Genomic DNA, 18,628 nt, shown 5'->3' on the forward strand with positions numbered 1-18,628 from the left:
TAAATCAAAGTAGCTTCTAAGGGAGGAATGGAACAGGAATGCAAAAGAAGATAATTTATGGCCAAGCAGATAGAGCTGTTCCTTCTTGCCCCTTGCAGATTCCACAAGTGTCTGTCATTTGCTCTTCTGGGTTAACACAAAAAGACTGGATATTCAAGAATGTTTGGGTTGGAAGGAACCCTGAAGGCAATCTAATCACTTCTCTAGTGGATAATCATGATCATCATACCAGGATTTTGACCAGGTGGTTTGCAGTATGAAAATTAGAACAAAATTTGCTTTTAAGCTGTAAACTCAAATTGGCATAAGAAGCTAAAACAAAAATGCTAACCAGACGGAGCTAGATTCCTTATGCTGCACAAAATGCTGTTTGTAAACAGATGGTCATTGATCCAGAGCCTAAAATAGTGGCTTCCATTGGAAACAAGAAATGCAGTGATGGGATTTAAAAGTTTTTTTTACTACCGGTTCTGTGGGCATGGCTTGGTTGGGCATGGCAGGGGAAGGATACTGTAAAATCTCCAGATTTTGCTGGTTCTCCAAACTGCTCAAAATTTCTGCTACCGGTTCTCCAGAAGTGGTCAGAACCTGCTGAATACCACCTCTGAAGAGATGGGAGACTGATTTAGGTTATTTTCAGTGTATCAAAACAAGCCTGTATTGGGCTTCAACCTGAATAATGAAGTCATTTATACAGCCAAGGAAAGAGGTAGTGATTTGCATTAGAAGCACACTGGTGGTCTCTACATCAAAAAATGGAAGTGGGCAAAAGCAATTCTACTGCAAATATTTTAAAGAGCACGCCAGTCTAGTCTTATATTTGCAACATGAGCAGATACTTTCACAGCAGTGAGCACCGGAATTATCTTGTATTTCCGACCTGGATTTGAAGTTATGGTGGTTAAGTCTGTCCTTCCCCCAGTCATGTGACTGTACTTCAGGTGCTCAGCAACTGGGCCACATTTACGGCTGCCTGCAACGTCCCTAGGTCACACAGCCTCATTTCATGATGGCTTTCAGGAAAACTGCCCATAGTGAACTACTGGTCCACCTAAGGACCACAATATTTACTTAATAACCACAAAAGTAATAAAATTGATGCTTTATGACTGTCAGAAATTACTACTATGATGAGAAGCTCCATTATGGTCACAACTGGAGGACTATACTGTTTACCTACATTGCTGTCAGACTATTATGCTCTTCTGCTTTTTCTCAATTTACAATCTTAAAGCTATTGGTGGGAGCATCTCTTTTCAAGATGTTAGAAACTTCATTGCATGCAGTACCTTTAGTTATATCACTATCCAGAAGAATTGAAAACTTCACTAAGAATCTGTGATGTCTGTTTTAGAGATCAACAAGCCCAACAGGTTTTGGATTATAGTCTGATCAATGTTAAAATTTACAGTGTGCAACTTAAAAGAGATACTTCCATTATTATTTTGCTCAAAAAAAAAGTACAGTTTATAATTTATAAAAAGAAATGGAGATAATGACAAAACCCACTTTACCCGCCTCAGGCTTAGTTTTTTTACCCTGGCTCTTCCGCTCAAATGAAAGAACCAGGTCTCTGAAATCTTGCACTCTTAACCCCAAGCAGCTCTCATCTCTTGAAGCCAAAAAACCCAAAGAGTTGTGGATTAAGTTCCCCTAAAACCAACCAGGCTTCTAGGGAAACATTTAGATTTTGTCCTCCTGTGACATCCAGCTAGGTGTCCCGTTGCTCCTCATTCAGTAAAAAAGACGTTGCCTCAGTCGGTAAAAAGGCTCTTGAGTTTCTGGCAGAGAGATGGGATGAAGAGAAGAGAACCAGGCCACTTAAGAGGGCAATGGCATCCTCTTCTGGCGTGGTGAGTCGGCTCCAAAAAGGAAAGAAGAAATGAGCATGGACCATCTTCCTTTTTCAAAACTGGTCAGCCCTTGGGTCTTCACCAATGTGCTAGTGGTTGCATGAGAAGAACAGGCAACATCTTCCATCTCCTAGTTCTTGCTGAAACCGGTGGGATTCTGTGACTGCCACCGCCATAAGTCCTCACCTGAAAACAAGAGGAAGAGGAAGGAGAGTAGAGAGAGGAACAGTGAGGGTCCAGCAGCTTGCCTTTAGGTAGGTATCAAAACGTACCGGGAAGGGTAGATGGCCATTTTGTTCTTGGGGGGGGGGAAGGAGGAGCGCAAAATGTTCCTTGAAAGATGAGCAGCAAGCAGAAAGTTTCTACTTACACATTTTGTCCAGGCCAAAGATAGCTTTCCAAGCCAGCTCCTGCTCAGCTAAACCAGGGTTTGCATAACAAGAGGCTACGTCCCCTTCTCGGCGTTCAACAATCTTGTAGTTTATCTAAAATAAATAAATAGCCTGCCTTTACATTTCTGGGAAATGAGTTGGATACGGTTGCTAAGATGCCAAGTGAGAGACTGCTTGAGGTTAGGTCCCAGGCTGATCATAAAACCTAGCAGAGCGGATGGCGGATTTTTAAGTCTTGGCGTAGGAGACCCCCATATTGGCTGTCAGCCTACCTGTCTCCCAGATGCCTTCTCCATGGCTTTGACCATCTGCAAGACCGAGTAGCCAACACCAGTCCCAAGGTTGTAAATCTGTAAGAATGCAATTTTTTTTTGCTCATATTATTCTATGCTCCTTTGTTAGAGGGGGAGGAGACCTTAAATACGTGATACACCAACTTATTTTCAGTGTGGATCTAGCAGGCGGATGCAGAGGGTGCATCTGATTTAAAGCTATCAAGTTTGGTATCCTCCTGCGTTGTAAGATCATTCAGAAATGAAATAAAGAAAAATAATGACTACGAAGAAGCCCTTTGACCTAAGCAGGGCATTCTCCTTTTCAAAGGATGGACACTTTTATAAAGAACATCCTTACCTTGCATCCACAGTTCTCCTTGAGCTTCTGCAAGGCTGCAATATGGCCCTTTGCCAGATCAGTTACATGGATATAATCCCGAATGCCTGTCAAGAGGACAGTCTGTCAATGTTCTGTTCACCCAGCTGGTGCACATGTATTTCCACAACTTTAGAAGATGTGCATTCAAATACACACAATACAATATAACAGAAGACATTTTGCACATTTGGCCAGGGGTGGCATTAATAGTGTCTCTTTTCCAAGCCATTTAGGGATTCTGCTCAACCAGAACTGCTGGTCTATTTCTTGAGGCCTGGAGGGGCTGTGTAGTAAGTCTCAGTTCCCAGCAAAGAAAATCAGTATTTGAGACCCAGGAGGTGAATATACCTAGTTCCATTTTAATCCAGCCCATGTACATTTCATTGTCCCTTTAACTAGTAGTTTACCATCAAGTAATTCTACCAGGAAAGTGTTTTACACTTTCCTAAAATGTTGCCATAAATGACACTCGCAACCATTCAACCCCAAATAAATTTACTTTTATAAAGCACTTGAAATTTTGTGGGATTGTTAAATCTTCTGGTATTAAGTCCTGGAATGTCTCAGAAGGTGATAACGGAATCTTGAGTCTTGGGTTATTAAGATTATGTTTTTAAAAATATGTATATGAAGCAGAGATGCCTGACTTCCTAGAGGTGCTTAGCCCTGGTTTAAGATGGCAAGAAAGTAAGTACTGGTTTCAGAAGAATTGGTGGACAATAGATTCACATCTTCCTTGGGGGAAAGTTCCAGATTGTAACTTGCTATGCTTCTTTTTTCCATTGAGCTTCTCCACTCAGCCTTTTTCTTTTTTGTTTTTGAAGTGGGGGTCTTCATTTTATAGTTTGGATGATACTGAGCCCCACGCACCTGTCCCATCCACTGTGTCATAATCATTCCCAAAGACGTTCAGATGCTCTCTGCGCCCCACAGCTACCTGGAACAGGCAGAAGATGGGAGGGAAAATGAAAAAGTAAACTCAGAAAATCTTAGTGCAGCTGATGGAGCAGCACAAACTCTTTTAAGATCTGTATACCTGGGCAACGTAAGGCATCAGGTTGTTTGGGATGCCCTGGGGGTCTTCTCCAATTTTTCCGGACTTGTGAGCTCCAATAGGGTTAAAATATCGCAAGAGAACAGCGTTCCAGTCCTAGGATGAAAAAAGAACAATCCTAGGATGAAAAAATCTGGTGGGACAGAGCAGACTAAAAGGAAATTAAGGTGCACTGTTGATCTCTTACTGGTTCCGCCTTGCACAAATCTTGAATAATCTCTTCAATGAAATACTTGGATTTGCCGTAGGGGTTGGTGCAGCTGCCGACCGGGTGCTTCTCATCAAGAGGGAGGTAAACAGGGTCGCCATAGACTGTGGCTGAACTGCTGAACACGATGTTCCTGACTCCGTGGGCTTTCATGGTCTAAGAGGCAAAAGAAAAGGACAGATGAGCTAGATTCTGAATTGGGTCAGGGGCAGCAGATAAATCTGGCAACGGGGACAATATTCCTTGCCCTTGCTGTATCCAGGCCAGCATGACTGGATGAAGACTGGTGAAACTGACGTTCCCATCCCAGTGCTTAATGAGAGGATACTTTATGCTATGGTTTTGGGGTATGGGGTCTTGTGTTAGCATCCAAGATGGCCTTAAAAGGGCATATACTAGTTGATCCCCAACTGGACAGCTTCTAGATGTCTTGGAAGCCATTTCCCACATTCTTCAGCCGTGTACTACTTGTCTAAAGAAGCTGAAGTCCAACAAATTTGGAGAATTTGGGAAGGCTCTGCTAAACACTTTCAAGATGCTGCTGTATAGCGCGCTAACAGTTTCAGGATTTCAACTTCAGATCAAGAGATTCTGGCCTATCAACATTTGAGCCCAAGATGGTCTGATCTGCAGATTGGTAAAAATGGCCACCCAAACCCTAGTATAAATTCTGATTTATTTATTTATTTTGCTCTTCTCAGATACATTTGCTGGTGGCTGAGTGGGAGCCCCTTCCCCACAACCATCTTCTATTGACTCTCTATAGCTAAACGTTCATTATAATCTTGCATAACGGAAACTCACCTCTAACAACCGGATGGTCCCTGTCAGATTCACCTTGTAATATTCCAGTGGCATCTGGACTGATTCTCCAACGGCCTTAAGACCCGCAAAATGTATCACTGCAGAAAAGTGATGCTGGAAATGGAAGGAGGACCAAAATGATGTTACTGTTGTTACTCGGATCAAAGTTCACCTTCATTGTGGGTTTCTTTTTTCTCATTAATGGATATTTAACTTTTAAGCCCACTTTTCCATTAAATTACTTTAGGGTGGTCTAAACTGAGAAGGCAAACATGTGAAGCCTGGATCAGAATGATTATTGAATACGTGGCCTATATGGTGACTACATTCCATCTCCAAAGAATCACCAAAACAACCCCACAACATTATCTGAGGCTACTGTTTTTCAAGAGTTTGGAAGTATTTGTGTCTCATTGGTTTTTCTGCTCCCATGCCCATCTTTAAAAGTCTCACAAAGGAAAAAAGAAACTCGAGACGGAAGAAAACATTCTACAAATGAGAAGCATTCATTTTCCTGCTGAATTTCAGAAGTACAATTTTGAACTCCAGGGCCACCAACATTGTGCCTACGAATCTGTGTGACCCACAGACTGCCCATTCCATTCTGATGGCTGCTCACAGAGCACAAAAACACACTGGAGTCTTTGCCCCTTTGTCTTTGCCCGTTTTTTGGGAAAAGGCCAATTCAGATGACTCAACTGAATTGACGATGCAAAAATCACTTATAAAATTCTTCATACGGTTACAAGCCAAAGCTTTAACCTCCATGTCCTCAGAGCAGAGATATCCCCCCAACAAGAATGGACTGAGAGTTTTTTCCTGCAGTTTTTCAGCACAACCAGGTATACTAGAAGTCAATATAGTCATGATAAAATTGATGCACCATTGATGCAGAATTCTGGAGAATTTGCAGAATTTCCTTGGGCAGTACCAAATCTCTCCCAAGATCAAGACTCTTCAAACTTGGCAGCTTTAAGACTTGTGGACTTCAACTCTCAGAATTCCTGAGCTAACATGACTGGAGGAAGGGGGATTCTGGGAGTTGAAGTCCACAAGTCTTAAAAGCTGCCAAGTTTGAAGGAACCCTGCCCAAGATTGATGGGGTGAGGAACCAAAAAGGGAGGGAGGCAACCGGATAGGAAAAGGCAGATGAGCCTTCTCCTTAGGCAAAGTTGGTGATGCTGCTCAGTAGCAAAAACTCAGCTTACTTGCAGAAGCTGAGCCAGTTTCATAATTGGTACAGTGAAAAGGGAAAGTGAAACCATCAGATTAGAGATATCTTACCTTTTTGAAGAGCTCCTGAAGGGCTCCCTCATCAAGAACATCCAGTTCTTGGAATGGGATCTCCTTTCCCACAATCTCCATCACACGCTGAATACTCTCTGGCACCCTATTTTCTCCTGCAGAGTGAATTAGTGTTTTTGACACGATGCCGGATGGACTCGGCCTCATGCCAGTCTGTTGCTGCCCTCTTTAGGGAGAAGAGGGTAAGAAAGCCTCCCCTCCCCAAGCCCTTAGCCTGGAAGGATGCTCCTTTGGACCTTAGGGCTGTTCTCGCTTTTGACTGAAAACATTCTGATCTCCATCATTCCTGCTTCCCATCACATAAGCCAAACATCTCCCACCCCGCCCTGGGAACAGCCAGATATGCCTTTTCTCTCTTCCATTTACTCAGAAATGCTTTGGTACTGTCAAGGCCTTTAAGAAAAGCAAACTCAAGAAACAATCCTCTGTATTTCTGAAGGATCTTCAGTGCTTATTTGTAAGAGAACCTTGAAAGCCCACCACAGCAATCGTCCAGCTCAACTTATAACCAGCATAACCAAGATGGAGTCTCTTGTTTGCATTCACTTTCCTCCCCCTGAACTTGACTTTTGCAATGGTCCTCCATCTTCCTGTAATATCTTTCACTTTTCCCAGGACTGTTAAGTCATTCCATCATAAATACTCCCTCCACTTTCATCCCAGTGGCTATCTGAGTAGGAAATGAGAGCAGGACTAGAACCTGGGCCTTTCTGACAGTATTTTAAGAGGTCAGTAAAGGATATTAAGATGAGGGTTTGGCCGATGTTTCAGTGCCACCCTGAGGCGAAAGTGAAATAGCGCTTTGCCTATGAGAATCAGTGGGGAAGGCAACATTGTTGGCTCCTCACTCCAACTAAGCCACATTTATTTAGCTTAGTTGATAGACCCAGCCATAATTTGCAAGATGGATGCAACTTACACACTGGGGTTTATTTGATTCTGGTGTAGTGTGTGTTATAAAACCACTTGTTTATAAAACCATGGTTTATGACTAACTTATTATCTGTAAAGTAACCCATGATGATAAACATGGCTTAGAATAAGGCCTGAATTGAGTCACTGGTTCAAGCAAGCAGTTGTTGGAACAGTCTGCCTACAAAACCAGGCATTTCACCATAACTTTAAGACTTGTGGACTTCAACTCCCAGAATTCCGCAGCCCAGCATAGTCTTAAAGTTACCAAGTCTGGAGACCTCTGTGCTAAGTGGAAAACAACAGCCTTGGATGCAAATTTTGCATCAATCAGCTCCTGGATACCGCCCTTACCTCGGATGGCATTGTGGAAGTTATCGATAACTACTGGGGTATAGCCAGCCTCAACCAGTTCCAGAACACAGTGGCTCCCTATATAGCCAGCTCCACCAGTCACAAGGATCTTTTCCGACATGGTCTTCTGAAGAGAAACAGAAAAATCTTTGGATGAAGAGAAGAACTGGTTTTTTTCTGGGAAGAACAAGTGTATTATGAAGAACTGCGGCCAGGATGCACAATTCATTTTCCCAAGAGACCACATGAGAAACTAGGACTGTTATGGAGACCTGAGCCAATAGGACTATGAAGGTACATAGGCAAGCATGCATGCAACATATATAAATTGAAGAAAAAATAACAGCTTCAAAATAAAAGCAACCCATGCAGGCCGGATAAGGACAGCCAAAGGGCTAAATGTGGCCCAGGGCCCATAAAATGCCCAGGTCTGATTTAGGCCAACCTGGAACACTCCAGATGTTTGGGGAACGCAGAATGAACATTCCAAATCTCTAGATTGGTTTTCTGGGGTGTGTGGTTTCAACAAGTCCGGAGGGCACTAAAATGGGTAGAAGCAACAATGCCTGTTTCCAGCATCTATTTTCTTGGTCAGATTCGGTGCCAATAGAAACCTTCCTGAGAGAAGTCACTCAAAACTAAAAGGCTAAGCATTCTGTCAGAATTCACAAATGTTGATCCTAGGCTAAAGGCAGGTAAAAAACTGGACCAAGGCAGTCTGGAAAATGGGGGTGGTGCCTGGAGACAGTTTAGTAGTGAGCAAGGCGGGTTTACATGGAAGCAAAAGGATTGGGCAGCCTGAGTAGCAGGAATACCAAAGAGATCGCAAGGGCCCTAGCTCTGCAGAAGTGAGAATTACATGTTTACTAAGCTCTGAACAGTCTCTGTCAAATATACACTGCTCAAAAAATAAATACAGGGAACATTTAAACAACACAATGTAACTCCAAGTCAGTCACACTTCTGTGAAATCAAACTGTCCACTTAGGTAGCAACGCTGATTGACAATCAATTTCACATGCTGTTGTGCAAATGGAATAGACAGCAGGTGGAAAGCATAGGCAGTTAGCAAGACATCCCCAATAAAGGATGGTTCTGCAGGTCGTGACCGCAGACCACTTCTCAGTTCCTATGCTTTCTGGCTGATGGTTTGGTCGCTTTTGAATGCTGGCGGTGCTTTCACTCTAGTGGTAGCATGAGACGGAGTCTACAACCCACACAAGTGGCTCAGGTAGGGCAGCTCATCCAGAATGGCACATCAATGCGAGCTGTGGCAAGAAGGTTTGCTGTGTCTGTCAGCGTAGTGTCCAGAGCACAGAGGCGCTACCAGGAGACAGGCCAGTACATCAGGAGACGTGGAGGAGGCCATAGGAGGGCAACAACCCAGCATCAGGACCGCTACCTCTGCCTTTGTGCAAGGAGGGACAGGAGGAGCACTGCCAGAGCCCTGCAAAATGACCTCCAGCGGGCCACAAATGTGCATGTGGCTGCTCAAACAATCAGAAACAGACGCCATGAGGGTGGTATGAGGGCCCGACGTCCACAGGTAGGGGTTGTGCTTACAGCCCAACACCGTGCAGGATGTTTGGCATTTGCCAGAGAACACCAAGATTGGCAAATTCGCCACTGGCGCCCTGTGCTCTTCACAGATGAAAGCAGGTTCACACTGAGCACATGTGACAGATGTGACAGGGTCTGGAGACACCGTGGAGAACGTTCTGCTGCCTGCAACATCCTCCAGCATGACCGGTTTGGCAGTGGGTCAGTAATGGTGTGGGGTGGCACTTCTTTAGGGGGCTGCACAGCCCTCCATGTGCTTGCCAGAGGTAGCCTGACTGCCATTAGGTACCAAGATGAGATCCTCAGACCCCTTGTGAGACCATAAGCTGGTGCGGTTGGCCCTGGGTTCCTTCTAATGCAAGACAATGCTAGACCTCATGTGGCTGGAGTGTGTCAGCAGTTCCTGCAAGATGAAGGCATTGATGCAATGGACTGGCCCGCCCGTTCCCCAGACCTGAATCCAATTGAGCACATCTGGGACATCATGTCTCGCTCCATCCACCAACGCCACGTTGCACCACAGACTGTCCAGGAGTTGGGGGATGCTTTAGTTTAGGTATGGGAGTTGATCCCACAGGAGACCATCTGCCACCTCATCAGGAGCATGCCCAGGCGTTGTAGGGAGGTCATACAGGCATGTGGAGGCTACACACACACACTACTGAGCGTCATTTTGACTTGTTTTAAGGACATTACATCAAAGTTGGATCAGCCTGTAGTGTTTTTTTCCACTTTAATTTTGAGTGTAACTCCAAATCCAGACCTCCATGGGTTGCTAAATTTGATTTCCATTGATAATTTTTGTGTGATTGTTGTCAGCACATTCAACTATGTAATGAACAAAGTATTTAATAAGAATATTTCATTCATTCAGATCTAGGATGTCTTATTTTTGTGTTCCCTTTATTTTTTTGAGCAGTGTATTTGTTTCCACCTTGCAAAGCTGTTGTGAAACTACCAAATCAAATTTGAAGCATTTTAACAGCATAGGAAGCCCCTTTTATATACCCTCCATTCCTACATTTCTTCCTCAAAAAGAAATGACACCTCTATATCTTCTAAGAGTCATGGTGGCCCAGTGGTTAGAATGCAGTATTGCAGGCTAACTCACTGCTCACTCTAGTAGTTCGATCCTGACTGGCTCAAGGCTGAGTCAGCCTTACATCCTTCCGAGGTCGGTAAAAACAGAGACCCACATAGTTGGGGGCAAGATGCTGACTCAGTAAACCACTTAGAGAGGGCTGTAAAACAGTACGAAGAAGTATACAAAATTAAGGGCTATTGCTATAATCATTTTTACCCTCAAAGTTTGCGGAATCAATATTGATCTTGGTTGGAAAAAGAAAGAAAAATGTGGTTTATGCAAGTAATATAAGCTGCCCAAGAATAAGCTTTCTATAATAGAATCCTTCCCTCTTTGTCATCAATCAGACTTAATAAGTATTTCCTTGCGCTGGAGTTCTTGGCAAAAAGTAAGCCAACCACTGAGCATGAATTAAATTCCCCACCCTGTCTAATTAATGTCAGTCTCCATAAAAGTCCTGCTTGCCAGATGTTCATAAGCATTTATAGAGCTCATCTAACAAACTGGTATTGTTTGCATTTGCACAATTCAACATAAGCAGTTACAGATCTACTGGCTACATTCGTACAACATGCTTTATCTTGGTTAGCCTTTTTTTTTTTGAGTTCAGAACCCACTGTGAGCCTAGCCCATTTGATTACAGACCCAGAAAATGGGTTAATTCAGTAACCAAGATATGTTTTGTTATGAGACTGTGATAAATAAGAAAAAAGGAATAGAAACAGACAACTCTTCCACCCACCGATCTCCTTCCCATTTTTTTCATTTGGTGTCCTTATTGCCAGGGAAGGAAATTGCCACAGCCCATGATTCAGACACCAGATCACTTAAGTGTTCTGGGATAGATATTTCCTGACAGTTAGAACAATTAATCAGCAGAACAATTTGCCTCCAGAGGTTGTGAATGCTCCAACACTGGAAGTTTTAAAGAAGAGACTGGACAACCATTTGTCTGAATAGGGCAGGAGTCCTGCAACCTCCAGGCTGTGGCATGCCAGAAACTGGGTTGCACGAACAAGCGAAGCCCCATCAGTGGGATGCAGGCAGCACACAAAACCACGCCTCCTCCAGTCCACGGAAAAGCCTCTCTCCGTGGAACCAGTCCCTGGTACCCCAAAGGTTGGGGACCGCTGGTATAAGGTCTCCTGCTTGAGCAGCAGGTTGGACTACAAGACCCTCCACGACCCTTCCAACTCTCTTATCCTGTAAAAATATTTTCAGGAGAAACCAGGGAGATCTAATCCTTCTGTAAACACCAGTGTCCTTTCTGTTGTCATATTTTTTTAAAGTTTTAATTTCCTGGTCTGGCTTCTGATCTTTCACACTGACATCCCTCCCTCCCTAGCAGATATGTAGCAGGCGGAGAGTTGCTTGTGTTCCAGAATTTAGACTGAGAACTCAAATCCAGCTTATCTAAATATCTCTGGGGGAGCAGGAGAAAGCTGACGCTTCTCAGACTGGGTTGTCAAAATCACACTTAACCTAGGAATGTTGTAGTTCTTTCCCTAAAACCATGTCTTTGCCAGCTTCTCCTCCCTTCCATGCTCAGTCATGGACAGAGCCACTCTCTTTACACAGAAAAGTTTCTGTCTTTCTGTTCCAGGAGCCTATTGCTATTTATTTTCCAGTCCCTGAAAATATAATATTTTGTGAAAACAGACGCACTTCAGTCTGAAAATGACGAGGTTGAGGTTTTGACAGGAAGAGAAGAACTGGACTCAGAAGAGCTGCTGAGAAGCGGGAGTGGAGGGCCACCTGGACAGAACTGCCCACCCCAAAGGGCAATGAAGAGAGAGTCTGTGTGCCCAGAGCCACAAGGAAGACATTCATCTTGAAACACCCACCCACCGTTTGAATGCCGGTCAAAGTTTTAGGCTTGATCCTGGTTTCAGACTCAGACTCAACTTCAACTATCTGAAACACCCAGTATATCTCAGCAGCCAGAGGTGGCTGATCCGTTTTCCCTAACATCTTAGTTTGCCTATCTATAAAATATACTTGTTTGTGGGATCCAGCCTCAGCTCCTCATTCTTGCTTTCAAGAGTCTCCCGTAGCTTTCCCGCTCCTTATTTCTTAACTCTCAATTTCTCATTAATACTCTCCCTCTGACTTTTGCTCCTTCAACTCTACTTAGCTGTCCAAAGGCCATTAACAAGAACTCAAACACAGCTTCAGATCATTCTTGCAGCAAAGAATGATCTGAAGCTGCGTCAAAGCTCCTCTCTTCTTCCGACTCAAAGGTTGGCGCAATTTCCAGTACAAAAAACGGTACCAAGCACAACTGTTTCTCTGCATGCAGAACCAGATTGAGGCCTCATCCTTCCAGTGCTTCTTTCACTCACTTTTAACTACTCAAATCAGTGGCCCCCAACCTTTTGGGCACTAGGAACTGGTTCCATGGAGAGAGGTTTTTCTGTGGATCGGAGGAGACGTGGTTTTGCGTGCTGCCTGCATCCCATGAATGGGGTTTCGCTTATTTGCGCGGATCGGTTTCCGGCATGCCATGACCCACTGCCGGTCCATGGACCGGGTGTTGTTGACACCCGAGGTAGACTGCAGGCTGAAAGGAATGGAGGGTAGGATACCATTTCCTTCTTCTAGAACAGAGGCCCCTAAACTTGGCAACTTTAAGACTTGTGGACTTCAACACCCAGAATTCCTCATCCAGCTATGCTGGTTGGAGAATTCTGGGAGTTGGAAGTCCACAAGTCTTAAAATTGCCAAGTTTGGAGACCTTTGCTCTAGAACAGTGTTTCTCCGCCTTGGTCACTTTAAGACGTATGGACTTCAACTCCCAGAATTCCCTGGCCAGCATGCAGCACTTGAAGTCCAGGCATTTTAAAGTGGTCAAGGTTGAGGCCTTGGCCAAAACAGAAGCTCGGAGCACTATTTGCAGTTGCAGTGCTTTCCTTTTCTGCCTTTTCTCAAGAGGAACAAGCCATCTGTCTGGCTCTCACTTGCTCCTCCACCCATCAACACACTTTGGCTGGGCCAAAATCATGCTGTCACTCCAATTTTGCTTGCTTTAGATCTGCTGCCTCTGGCAAATAAACCTGTCTTCGAGGAGAAAGCGGAGAGTGTGAGTCCTCCTGGAAACGGCTGCGTCTTCCTTGTCCTCATTCTTAAAAAATATTTTGATTCCCTGGTTTGGTTTCTGTCACCCTTTCACACTGGTCTCCCTTGCAAATCTTTAGCAAGTGGAACTAGCAGGAGTGGGAGGGTTGGGGAATCTAAGGTCCAATCTTTAGTTCCAGCTTGTCAGGTATTTATGAAATGTGTTCGTTTAGAGCAGGGGGTCCCCAAACTTGGCAACTTTAAGACTTGTGGACTTCAACTCCAAAGCTGGCTGAGGAATTCTGGGAGTTGAAGTCCACAAGTCTTAAAGTTGCCAAGTTTGGAGACCTCTGGATTAGAGCAAAAAATAAAAAATAAATCCTGGCTATTTGGCTCCCATGCTGCTAGCAAGGTATAGAAGGGATTTTTTAAAAAAGGATCTGCAGCAGTTCACTTTCTTCCTTCATCGCCAACCTTTTACTTGGCTAAAAGCCAACCTGGTTCAGGATGTAGTGATTATTCACTATTTACTCAGAGATATTAAAAACCAGGAAGCTGAACACTTGGTATGACTGGTGCAATGGGGTGACAAAAACGTTCACCCACTGGGAGAAGAGATCTGAGCTGGGCTGCACTTCCTGCAGCCAGTTCCACGTGGGCAGAACAGGCCAACCCATAATCAAGCATGCAGTTGCAGAGCCAAGTTGGCAACACCTTGTCCACACCTGGGCCATTTGCCTGAATCAGAATACCTTAGCAAAGGGGCAGGATGACGTTGCTTCTTTGTTTTATCCATCAAAGCTGAGACCTGCCCAACCGGAACTGGTACAGAACAAATTCCTTAATACGCAAGGAGACCTTATAATAGGATTGGCTCACCTGTAGTCCAATGTATCAGGTGAAGCAAGTTAGTCTATTTTTAAAGCAAGTTTTAAAGCAAGCTTGATAGTGAATCTGGCCGACAGTGGCTTGTTCACAAACCATAGTTAAAACAACTATCATTCAACACAGGGATTCAGATTTTTTTTTTTTTTTTTGGAACAAATTTGTAGTATCCGTTTGAACATTGCTGAGAACTATTCTCCAAAAAGTAGTAAGATGGGTCCAAAATGAAATTTGATTGCATTTCATTGATAGTGAAGTTAAATAGAGGACTTATTACTATTCCATCAATTTAAAAACATTTCTCCAGTTTGTCACTCTATAATGTAACAATCCTGGGGAATCCATGAGGGACTTTAGAGCCAAAGCAACTTTGATACTTCTGCTTAGGTAAATGCATGAACCCAAGTGCAAGAAATTAGCAACCAGGAATTGGTGATGGAGGATCAAGAAATCTTCCACTTGCCAAATTTTCCTTCCTTATGATTTTTAGCTTTGGGCATATTAACTACAATTGTCATTTTGCTGTGGCTCTTTTTCAACAATATGTGACAAATGTTTGCCCCTTTATCAGGTCAATCCACATGAATAAGTGTGCAAAACATACCATTTTATATCTAAAATAATTTCACACACACAAAAGTATCTTGCTGAAAACAAGACCTCCCACATTTCACATGCAACAGTTTGAGCAGGGACATTTTGCGCACTCTCGCAAGTCGGTAGCATTTCTATTGGACCTATAGGGGTGCATTGCTCGACTCAGCCCATTATGGGATTCACTTGGTTTTCACTTAACCCAGGGTTGGGCAGCTTCCCCACAACTAAGCTACAACTGTCTCCCACAAGCGGCTCGAGATTTGCAGGTGAAATTGCTAAACAGGGAGGGACATGTTAACTCGTAAAGCATTCCTGGCTGGCTATCGAGTTGCCATGGGAAGGAGAGGGGGGAGAGAGGGGGATGGGGGGAGAACTGGTGAAGCAGCATTAAGGCCAGAGGCACATTCCATGCATACCTTTCTCAAGGCTGTATTCCAGAGGCGTGATCTCTACAGCCCTCAAAGGTGCTCCGTTGGAGAATGTGATTTATGACACACCCTGGGGGGAGGGGGGAAACAGGGTCATAGTTGAGCCATAAATAGTGAGGCAAAGCTGACTTCACTTGGGTACCTGCAGACATGTTGCTCCTAATAAATAACTGTATTTCTTTTGAAAATTGGCTCTAGGCTCATGGTTTAATTAGGGTATCCGTCAGAACCCTGACACGATGGTTATTTATCTCTTCTGACTCGTCTTTCAGGTTTTTAAGAGTGAGAATGGGACTGCCTCCCTACACCCTCAAATACATTTGCTGAGAAACTGGCTGATTTCTGGCTGCATCATTTGGTTGGTGAAGGGGAGGAATTTAGGGAGGGGATTAATAGTGGAATTGGAGTAGTTTCCCTCCAGAGCCTCCCACTGCAATATTTATCCTTACTGCAACAAAAATAAATTGTACTAAACATTAGCCCTTCACTTGAATAAGGGGAGGATGGGATGCGGTGATCTCCCTATGTGCTACAGACTGCCTATTCTTAACACATTAGGTGAACCTTACAAATCATGGTCCATTTAGATAACAATCATGTCAACCAAAAGCAATTTACAATACGTGAAGTTTGTTGGAATACAACATTTACTGGAAAAAGTGGTATCTACTAATATGCAACTGAAATTTAAGCAGCTGGAACTTTCTGCCAACTGTGTATTCTTCCCTCCCAGTCTATTTATAAATGACAACTAATGGCAAGCTGATTCACTCAAAACATTGCAGGGCCATACTGCTTTTCAAATTAATTGCACCCAATCAAATATTGCTTTTTCCATCGTTTTCTTTTTATGCTTTATAGTGAGTTTTTTTTTTCTCAGTAGACTGCTTTTATTGCAGACAGTTATACTGAATAAAATTTTTATTACAGCCTTTGGCCAATCAACAGATTGTTATATTGTTCTTTTTTTCTGTGCGGTGCTCTTCAGGAATGCAAGAGCTCTACTGAGAAAAGTAAACCACAATAAATCGTATCCTACTGCATCCCCTCAAACAGAGCAGAGTGCCAAATCAACCTGCTGAGCTCTCTTCATACTGAAACGGTCAAATGATCAATGGGGGCTATTCAAGACATTGCTCAAAAGACAATTTCTTTACATTTTCTCCATGTAAAATAACAGCTTCCATTCAGTCCTTCCAAGAGAAAAACAAATCACTGTTGAGATTACTATCTGTCCTCTTCCTCCAGTACCGAATAGATTGTCTATGGAGATTCTCAGTCATCCAGGTCAAAGTTGTCCCAAAAGTGCTTTTTTTTCCCCCAAAAAGACAACTGGACTCTGTTTTCCTTGAAGATGCTTCGCTTCTCATCCAAGAAACTTTAGTCCTCATTCAAGAAGGTTCTTCAGTTCAGTACTGAAGAAAGTTCTTTGAGAAGTGAAACATCTTTAAGGAAAAACCAAGTCCAGCTGTCTTGAAAAAAACAAAAAAAAACAAACCAGCGTTGGGACATTGGATAGCCTGATTGCTCAGACTTGGAACAGATTTCAGGCAGGTAGTAGTAGACATGTACCATGAATTCACAGAACTGCCAAAATGTCGATAGGAGGGTCAAAATGATAGAAGCATCTTTGCACCATAAGCTCTGCCCTGCCTGAGTGTCTGCTTGGACACTCCAAGTAGTGAGACGGGGTGGAGCTGTTGTTGTAGGTCCAATAGATATATCACCGACTTATAAGAATGTGCAGAATGTCCCATCTCAAACTGGCATTTGAAATGTGGAAAGTCCTGTTTTCAGCAAGAAGCTTTTTGTATGTGTGTGTGTGTGAAACTATTTCAGCTATGAAATGGCCCATGCCTGGGCTGGGAAATTATATATATATATATATATACAGAAGGTGTCTATAACAGGGAAACTCTTAGGCATTATTGCCAAGACAAGCATACATTCTCATAATCCCCAGCGGTTGATCTCGATTTAAAAAAAACCAAAACAAAACTTTGCTTTTTAGGAATTTGAACAAGCAAACTTTTGCACTTCCTCAAACTTCATCTAGTTTCTGCCTGCCTACCAGGCTAAAGATGCTGCATTTTCCTTCTTCCTTCTAGACTAGAGCAGTCTTTCTCCACCTTTTCAGATGAACATGGGGAACGTCAACTCCCAGAATCCCCTAGCATGAGTATGCTAGGCTACGGTACGCTGGGAATTCTGGGAGTTGAAATCCACCCATGTTCAAGCTGCCAAGCAAGAGAAACACTTGTTCTGGGGATACAAGGTGCAGGAAGTTTTCTCCAAAGCCAAAGAAATCCATCGTCAGCCCTTCCCCTTCTGGTTGAAATACCTGCCTCCCAGCCAAGGCAGGGTGGTCGATGCTGGGTGGGAGAGGGAGAACTCCTCGCTTCCCTGAAAAGAGCCAGGCAGATCTTCCCTGGAGCTGAAGAGCCGTCTAGACTAGGGGTCTCCAACCTTGGTCACTTTAAGCCTGGAGGACTTCAACTCCCAGAATTCCCCAGCCAGCAAAGCTGGCTGGGGAATTCTGGGAGTTGAAGTCCTCCAGGCTTAAAGTGGCCAAGGTTGGAGACCCTGGTACTCTAGAAGGGCAACGGGGCAACCTTCTTGCCCGTTTTCCGACCCACCTTTGCCAGCCAAGGCGGAGACCCGCACGGCCTCCCCGCACCCCTGCCACCGTCTCCCTTCTTAGCCGGGCGGCAGGATTTCTGCGGGCAACCCCACCGCACTGCAACCCAACCGGTGGCGCCATTCATACGTTCAGCCGCACTCTCGCTGCCCCGCCACTCAGTCCGCACCACCACCACCCTCCTCCTCCTCCTCCTCACCTGCATCTCCCGCTCTGAGTCCTCCGAAGCAGCGAGGTCGCCGCCCCTTTATGGGCTTCTCCCGGACCCCGCTCCCTCCTCTCCCCTTTAGGCCACGCCCCCGCGGGTTGCGCGCCTGCGTACCGCTGCCTCCCCATGGAAACGTGTCCCATTTGGTCCCGCCTTGTTCCCACCCCCTCCTTGGTACGGAACGTGGCGAGAGCCAAAAAGGTGCCCCATTTGCCACGCATCCTTTGATTGGAGCTACCGGGAGTTCCGGAAAGTGCTGTAGTGTCTTTGTATCCTGTTTTAGGAAGAGGGTTTCCCCCGCCCCCCAACCGGAGGTTGCAAATGGGGATTCTCAGCCCGGAAGAAAACAGCAAAGTTCTGAGTTGCGATATGTGGTTTTATAGTTCAAGGCAACAGAGTGGTGCATGCCTGGAATGCACTACCTGAATCTGTGGTTTCTTCCCCAAAACTTTAGCCTTAGAGCAGAGGTCTTCCAACTTGACAGCTTTAAGACTTGTGGACTTCAACTCCCAGAATTCCTCCTCCAGTCATGTTAGCTCAGGAATTCTGGGAGTTGAAGTCCACAGGAGTCTTAAACTTGCCCAAGTTTGAAGACCCTTGCCTTACTGTCTACTGTTGACCTCACCCCATTCCTAAGA

The 18,628-nt window shown here is 44.4% G+C and overlaps 1 protein-coding gene across 3 annotated transcripts; it reads right to left on the reverse strand.

The window, feature by feature from the left end:
• Positions 1-1,374: 1,374 nt before the first annotated feature.
• Positions 1,375-18,090, reverse strand: GALE (UDP-galactose-4-epimerase). Of its 3 annotated transcripts, XM_087939617.1 has the most exons (12): positions 17,982-18,000; positions 15,133-15,214; positions 7,537-7,663; positions 6,250-6,365; positions 4,966-5,079; positions 4,141-4,317; positions 3,936-4,049; positions 3,770-3,836; positions 2,879-2,964; positions 2,518-2,595; positions 2,224-2,338; positions 1,375-2,039 (listed from the first exon to the last, which is right to left on the reverse strand). In XM_087939617.1, the coding sequence occupies exons 3-12, from the start codon at positions 7,655-7,657 to the stop codon at positions 1,984-1,986; spliced, it is 1,044 nt and encodes a 347-aa protein (XP_087795743.1). In that variant the 5' UTR covers positions 7,658-7,663; positions 15,133-15,214; positions 17,982-18,000; the 3' UTR covers positions 1,375-1,983. The 3 variants fall into 3 exon arrangements, with proteins under 3 accessions (XP_087795743.1, XP_087795742.1, XP_026558415.2); XM_087939616.1 differs by lacking the exon at positions 15,133-15,214 and having other exon boundaries at positions 17,982-18,090; XM_026702630.2 differs by lacking the exons at positions 15,133-15,214; positions 17,982-18,000 and having other exon boundaries at positions 7,537-7,889.
• Positions 18,091-18,628: the final 538 nt, after the last annotated feature.

Source organism: Pseudonaja textilis, chromosome 10 (genome assembly GCF_049901715.1).
Source record: "Pseudonaja textilis isolate UNSWEBS1 chromosome 10, rPseTex1.2, whole genome shotgun sequence".
In the NCBI taxonomy this organism is placed as follows: domain Eukaryota; kingdom Metazoa; phylum Chordata; class Lepidosauria; order Squamata; family Elapidae; genus Pseudonaja; species Pseudonaja textilis.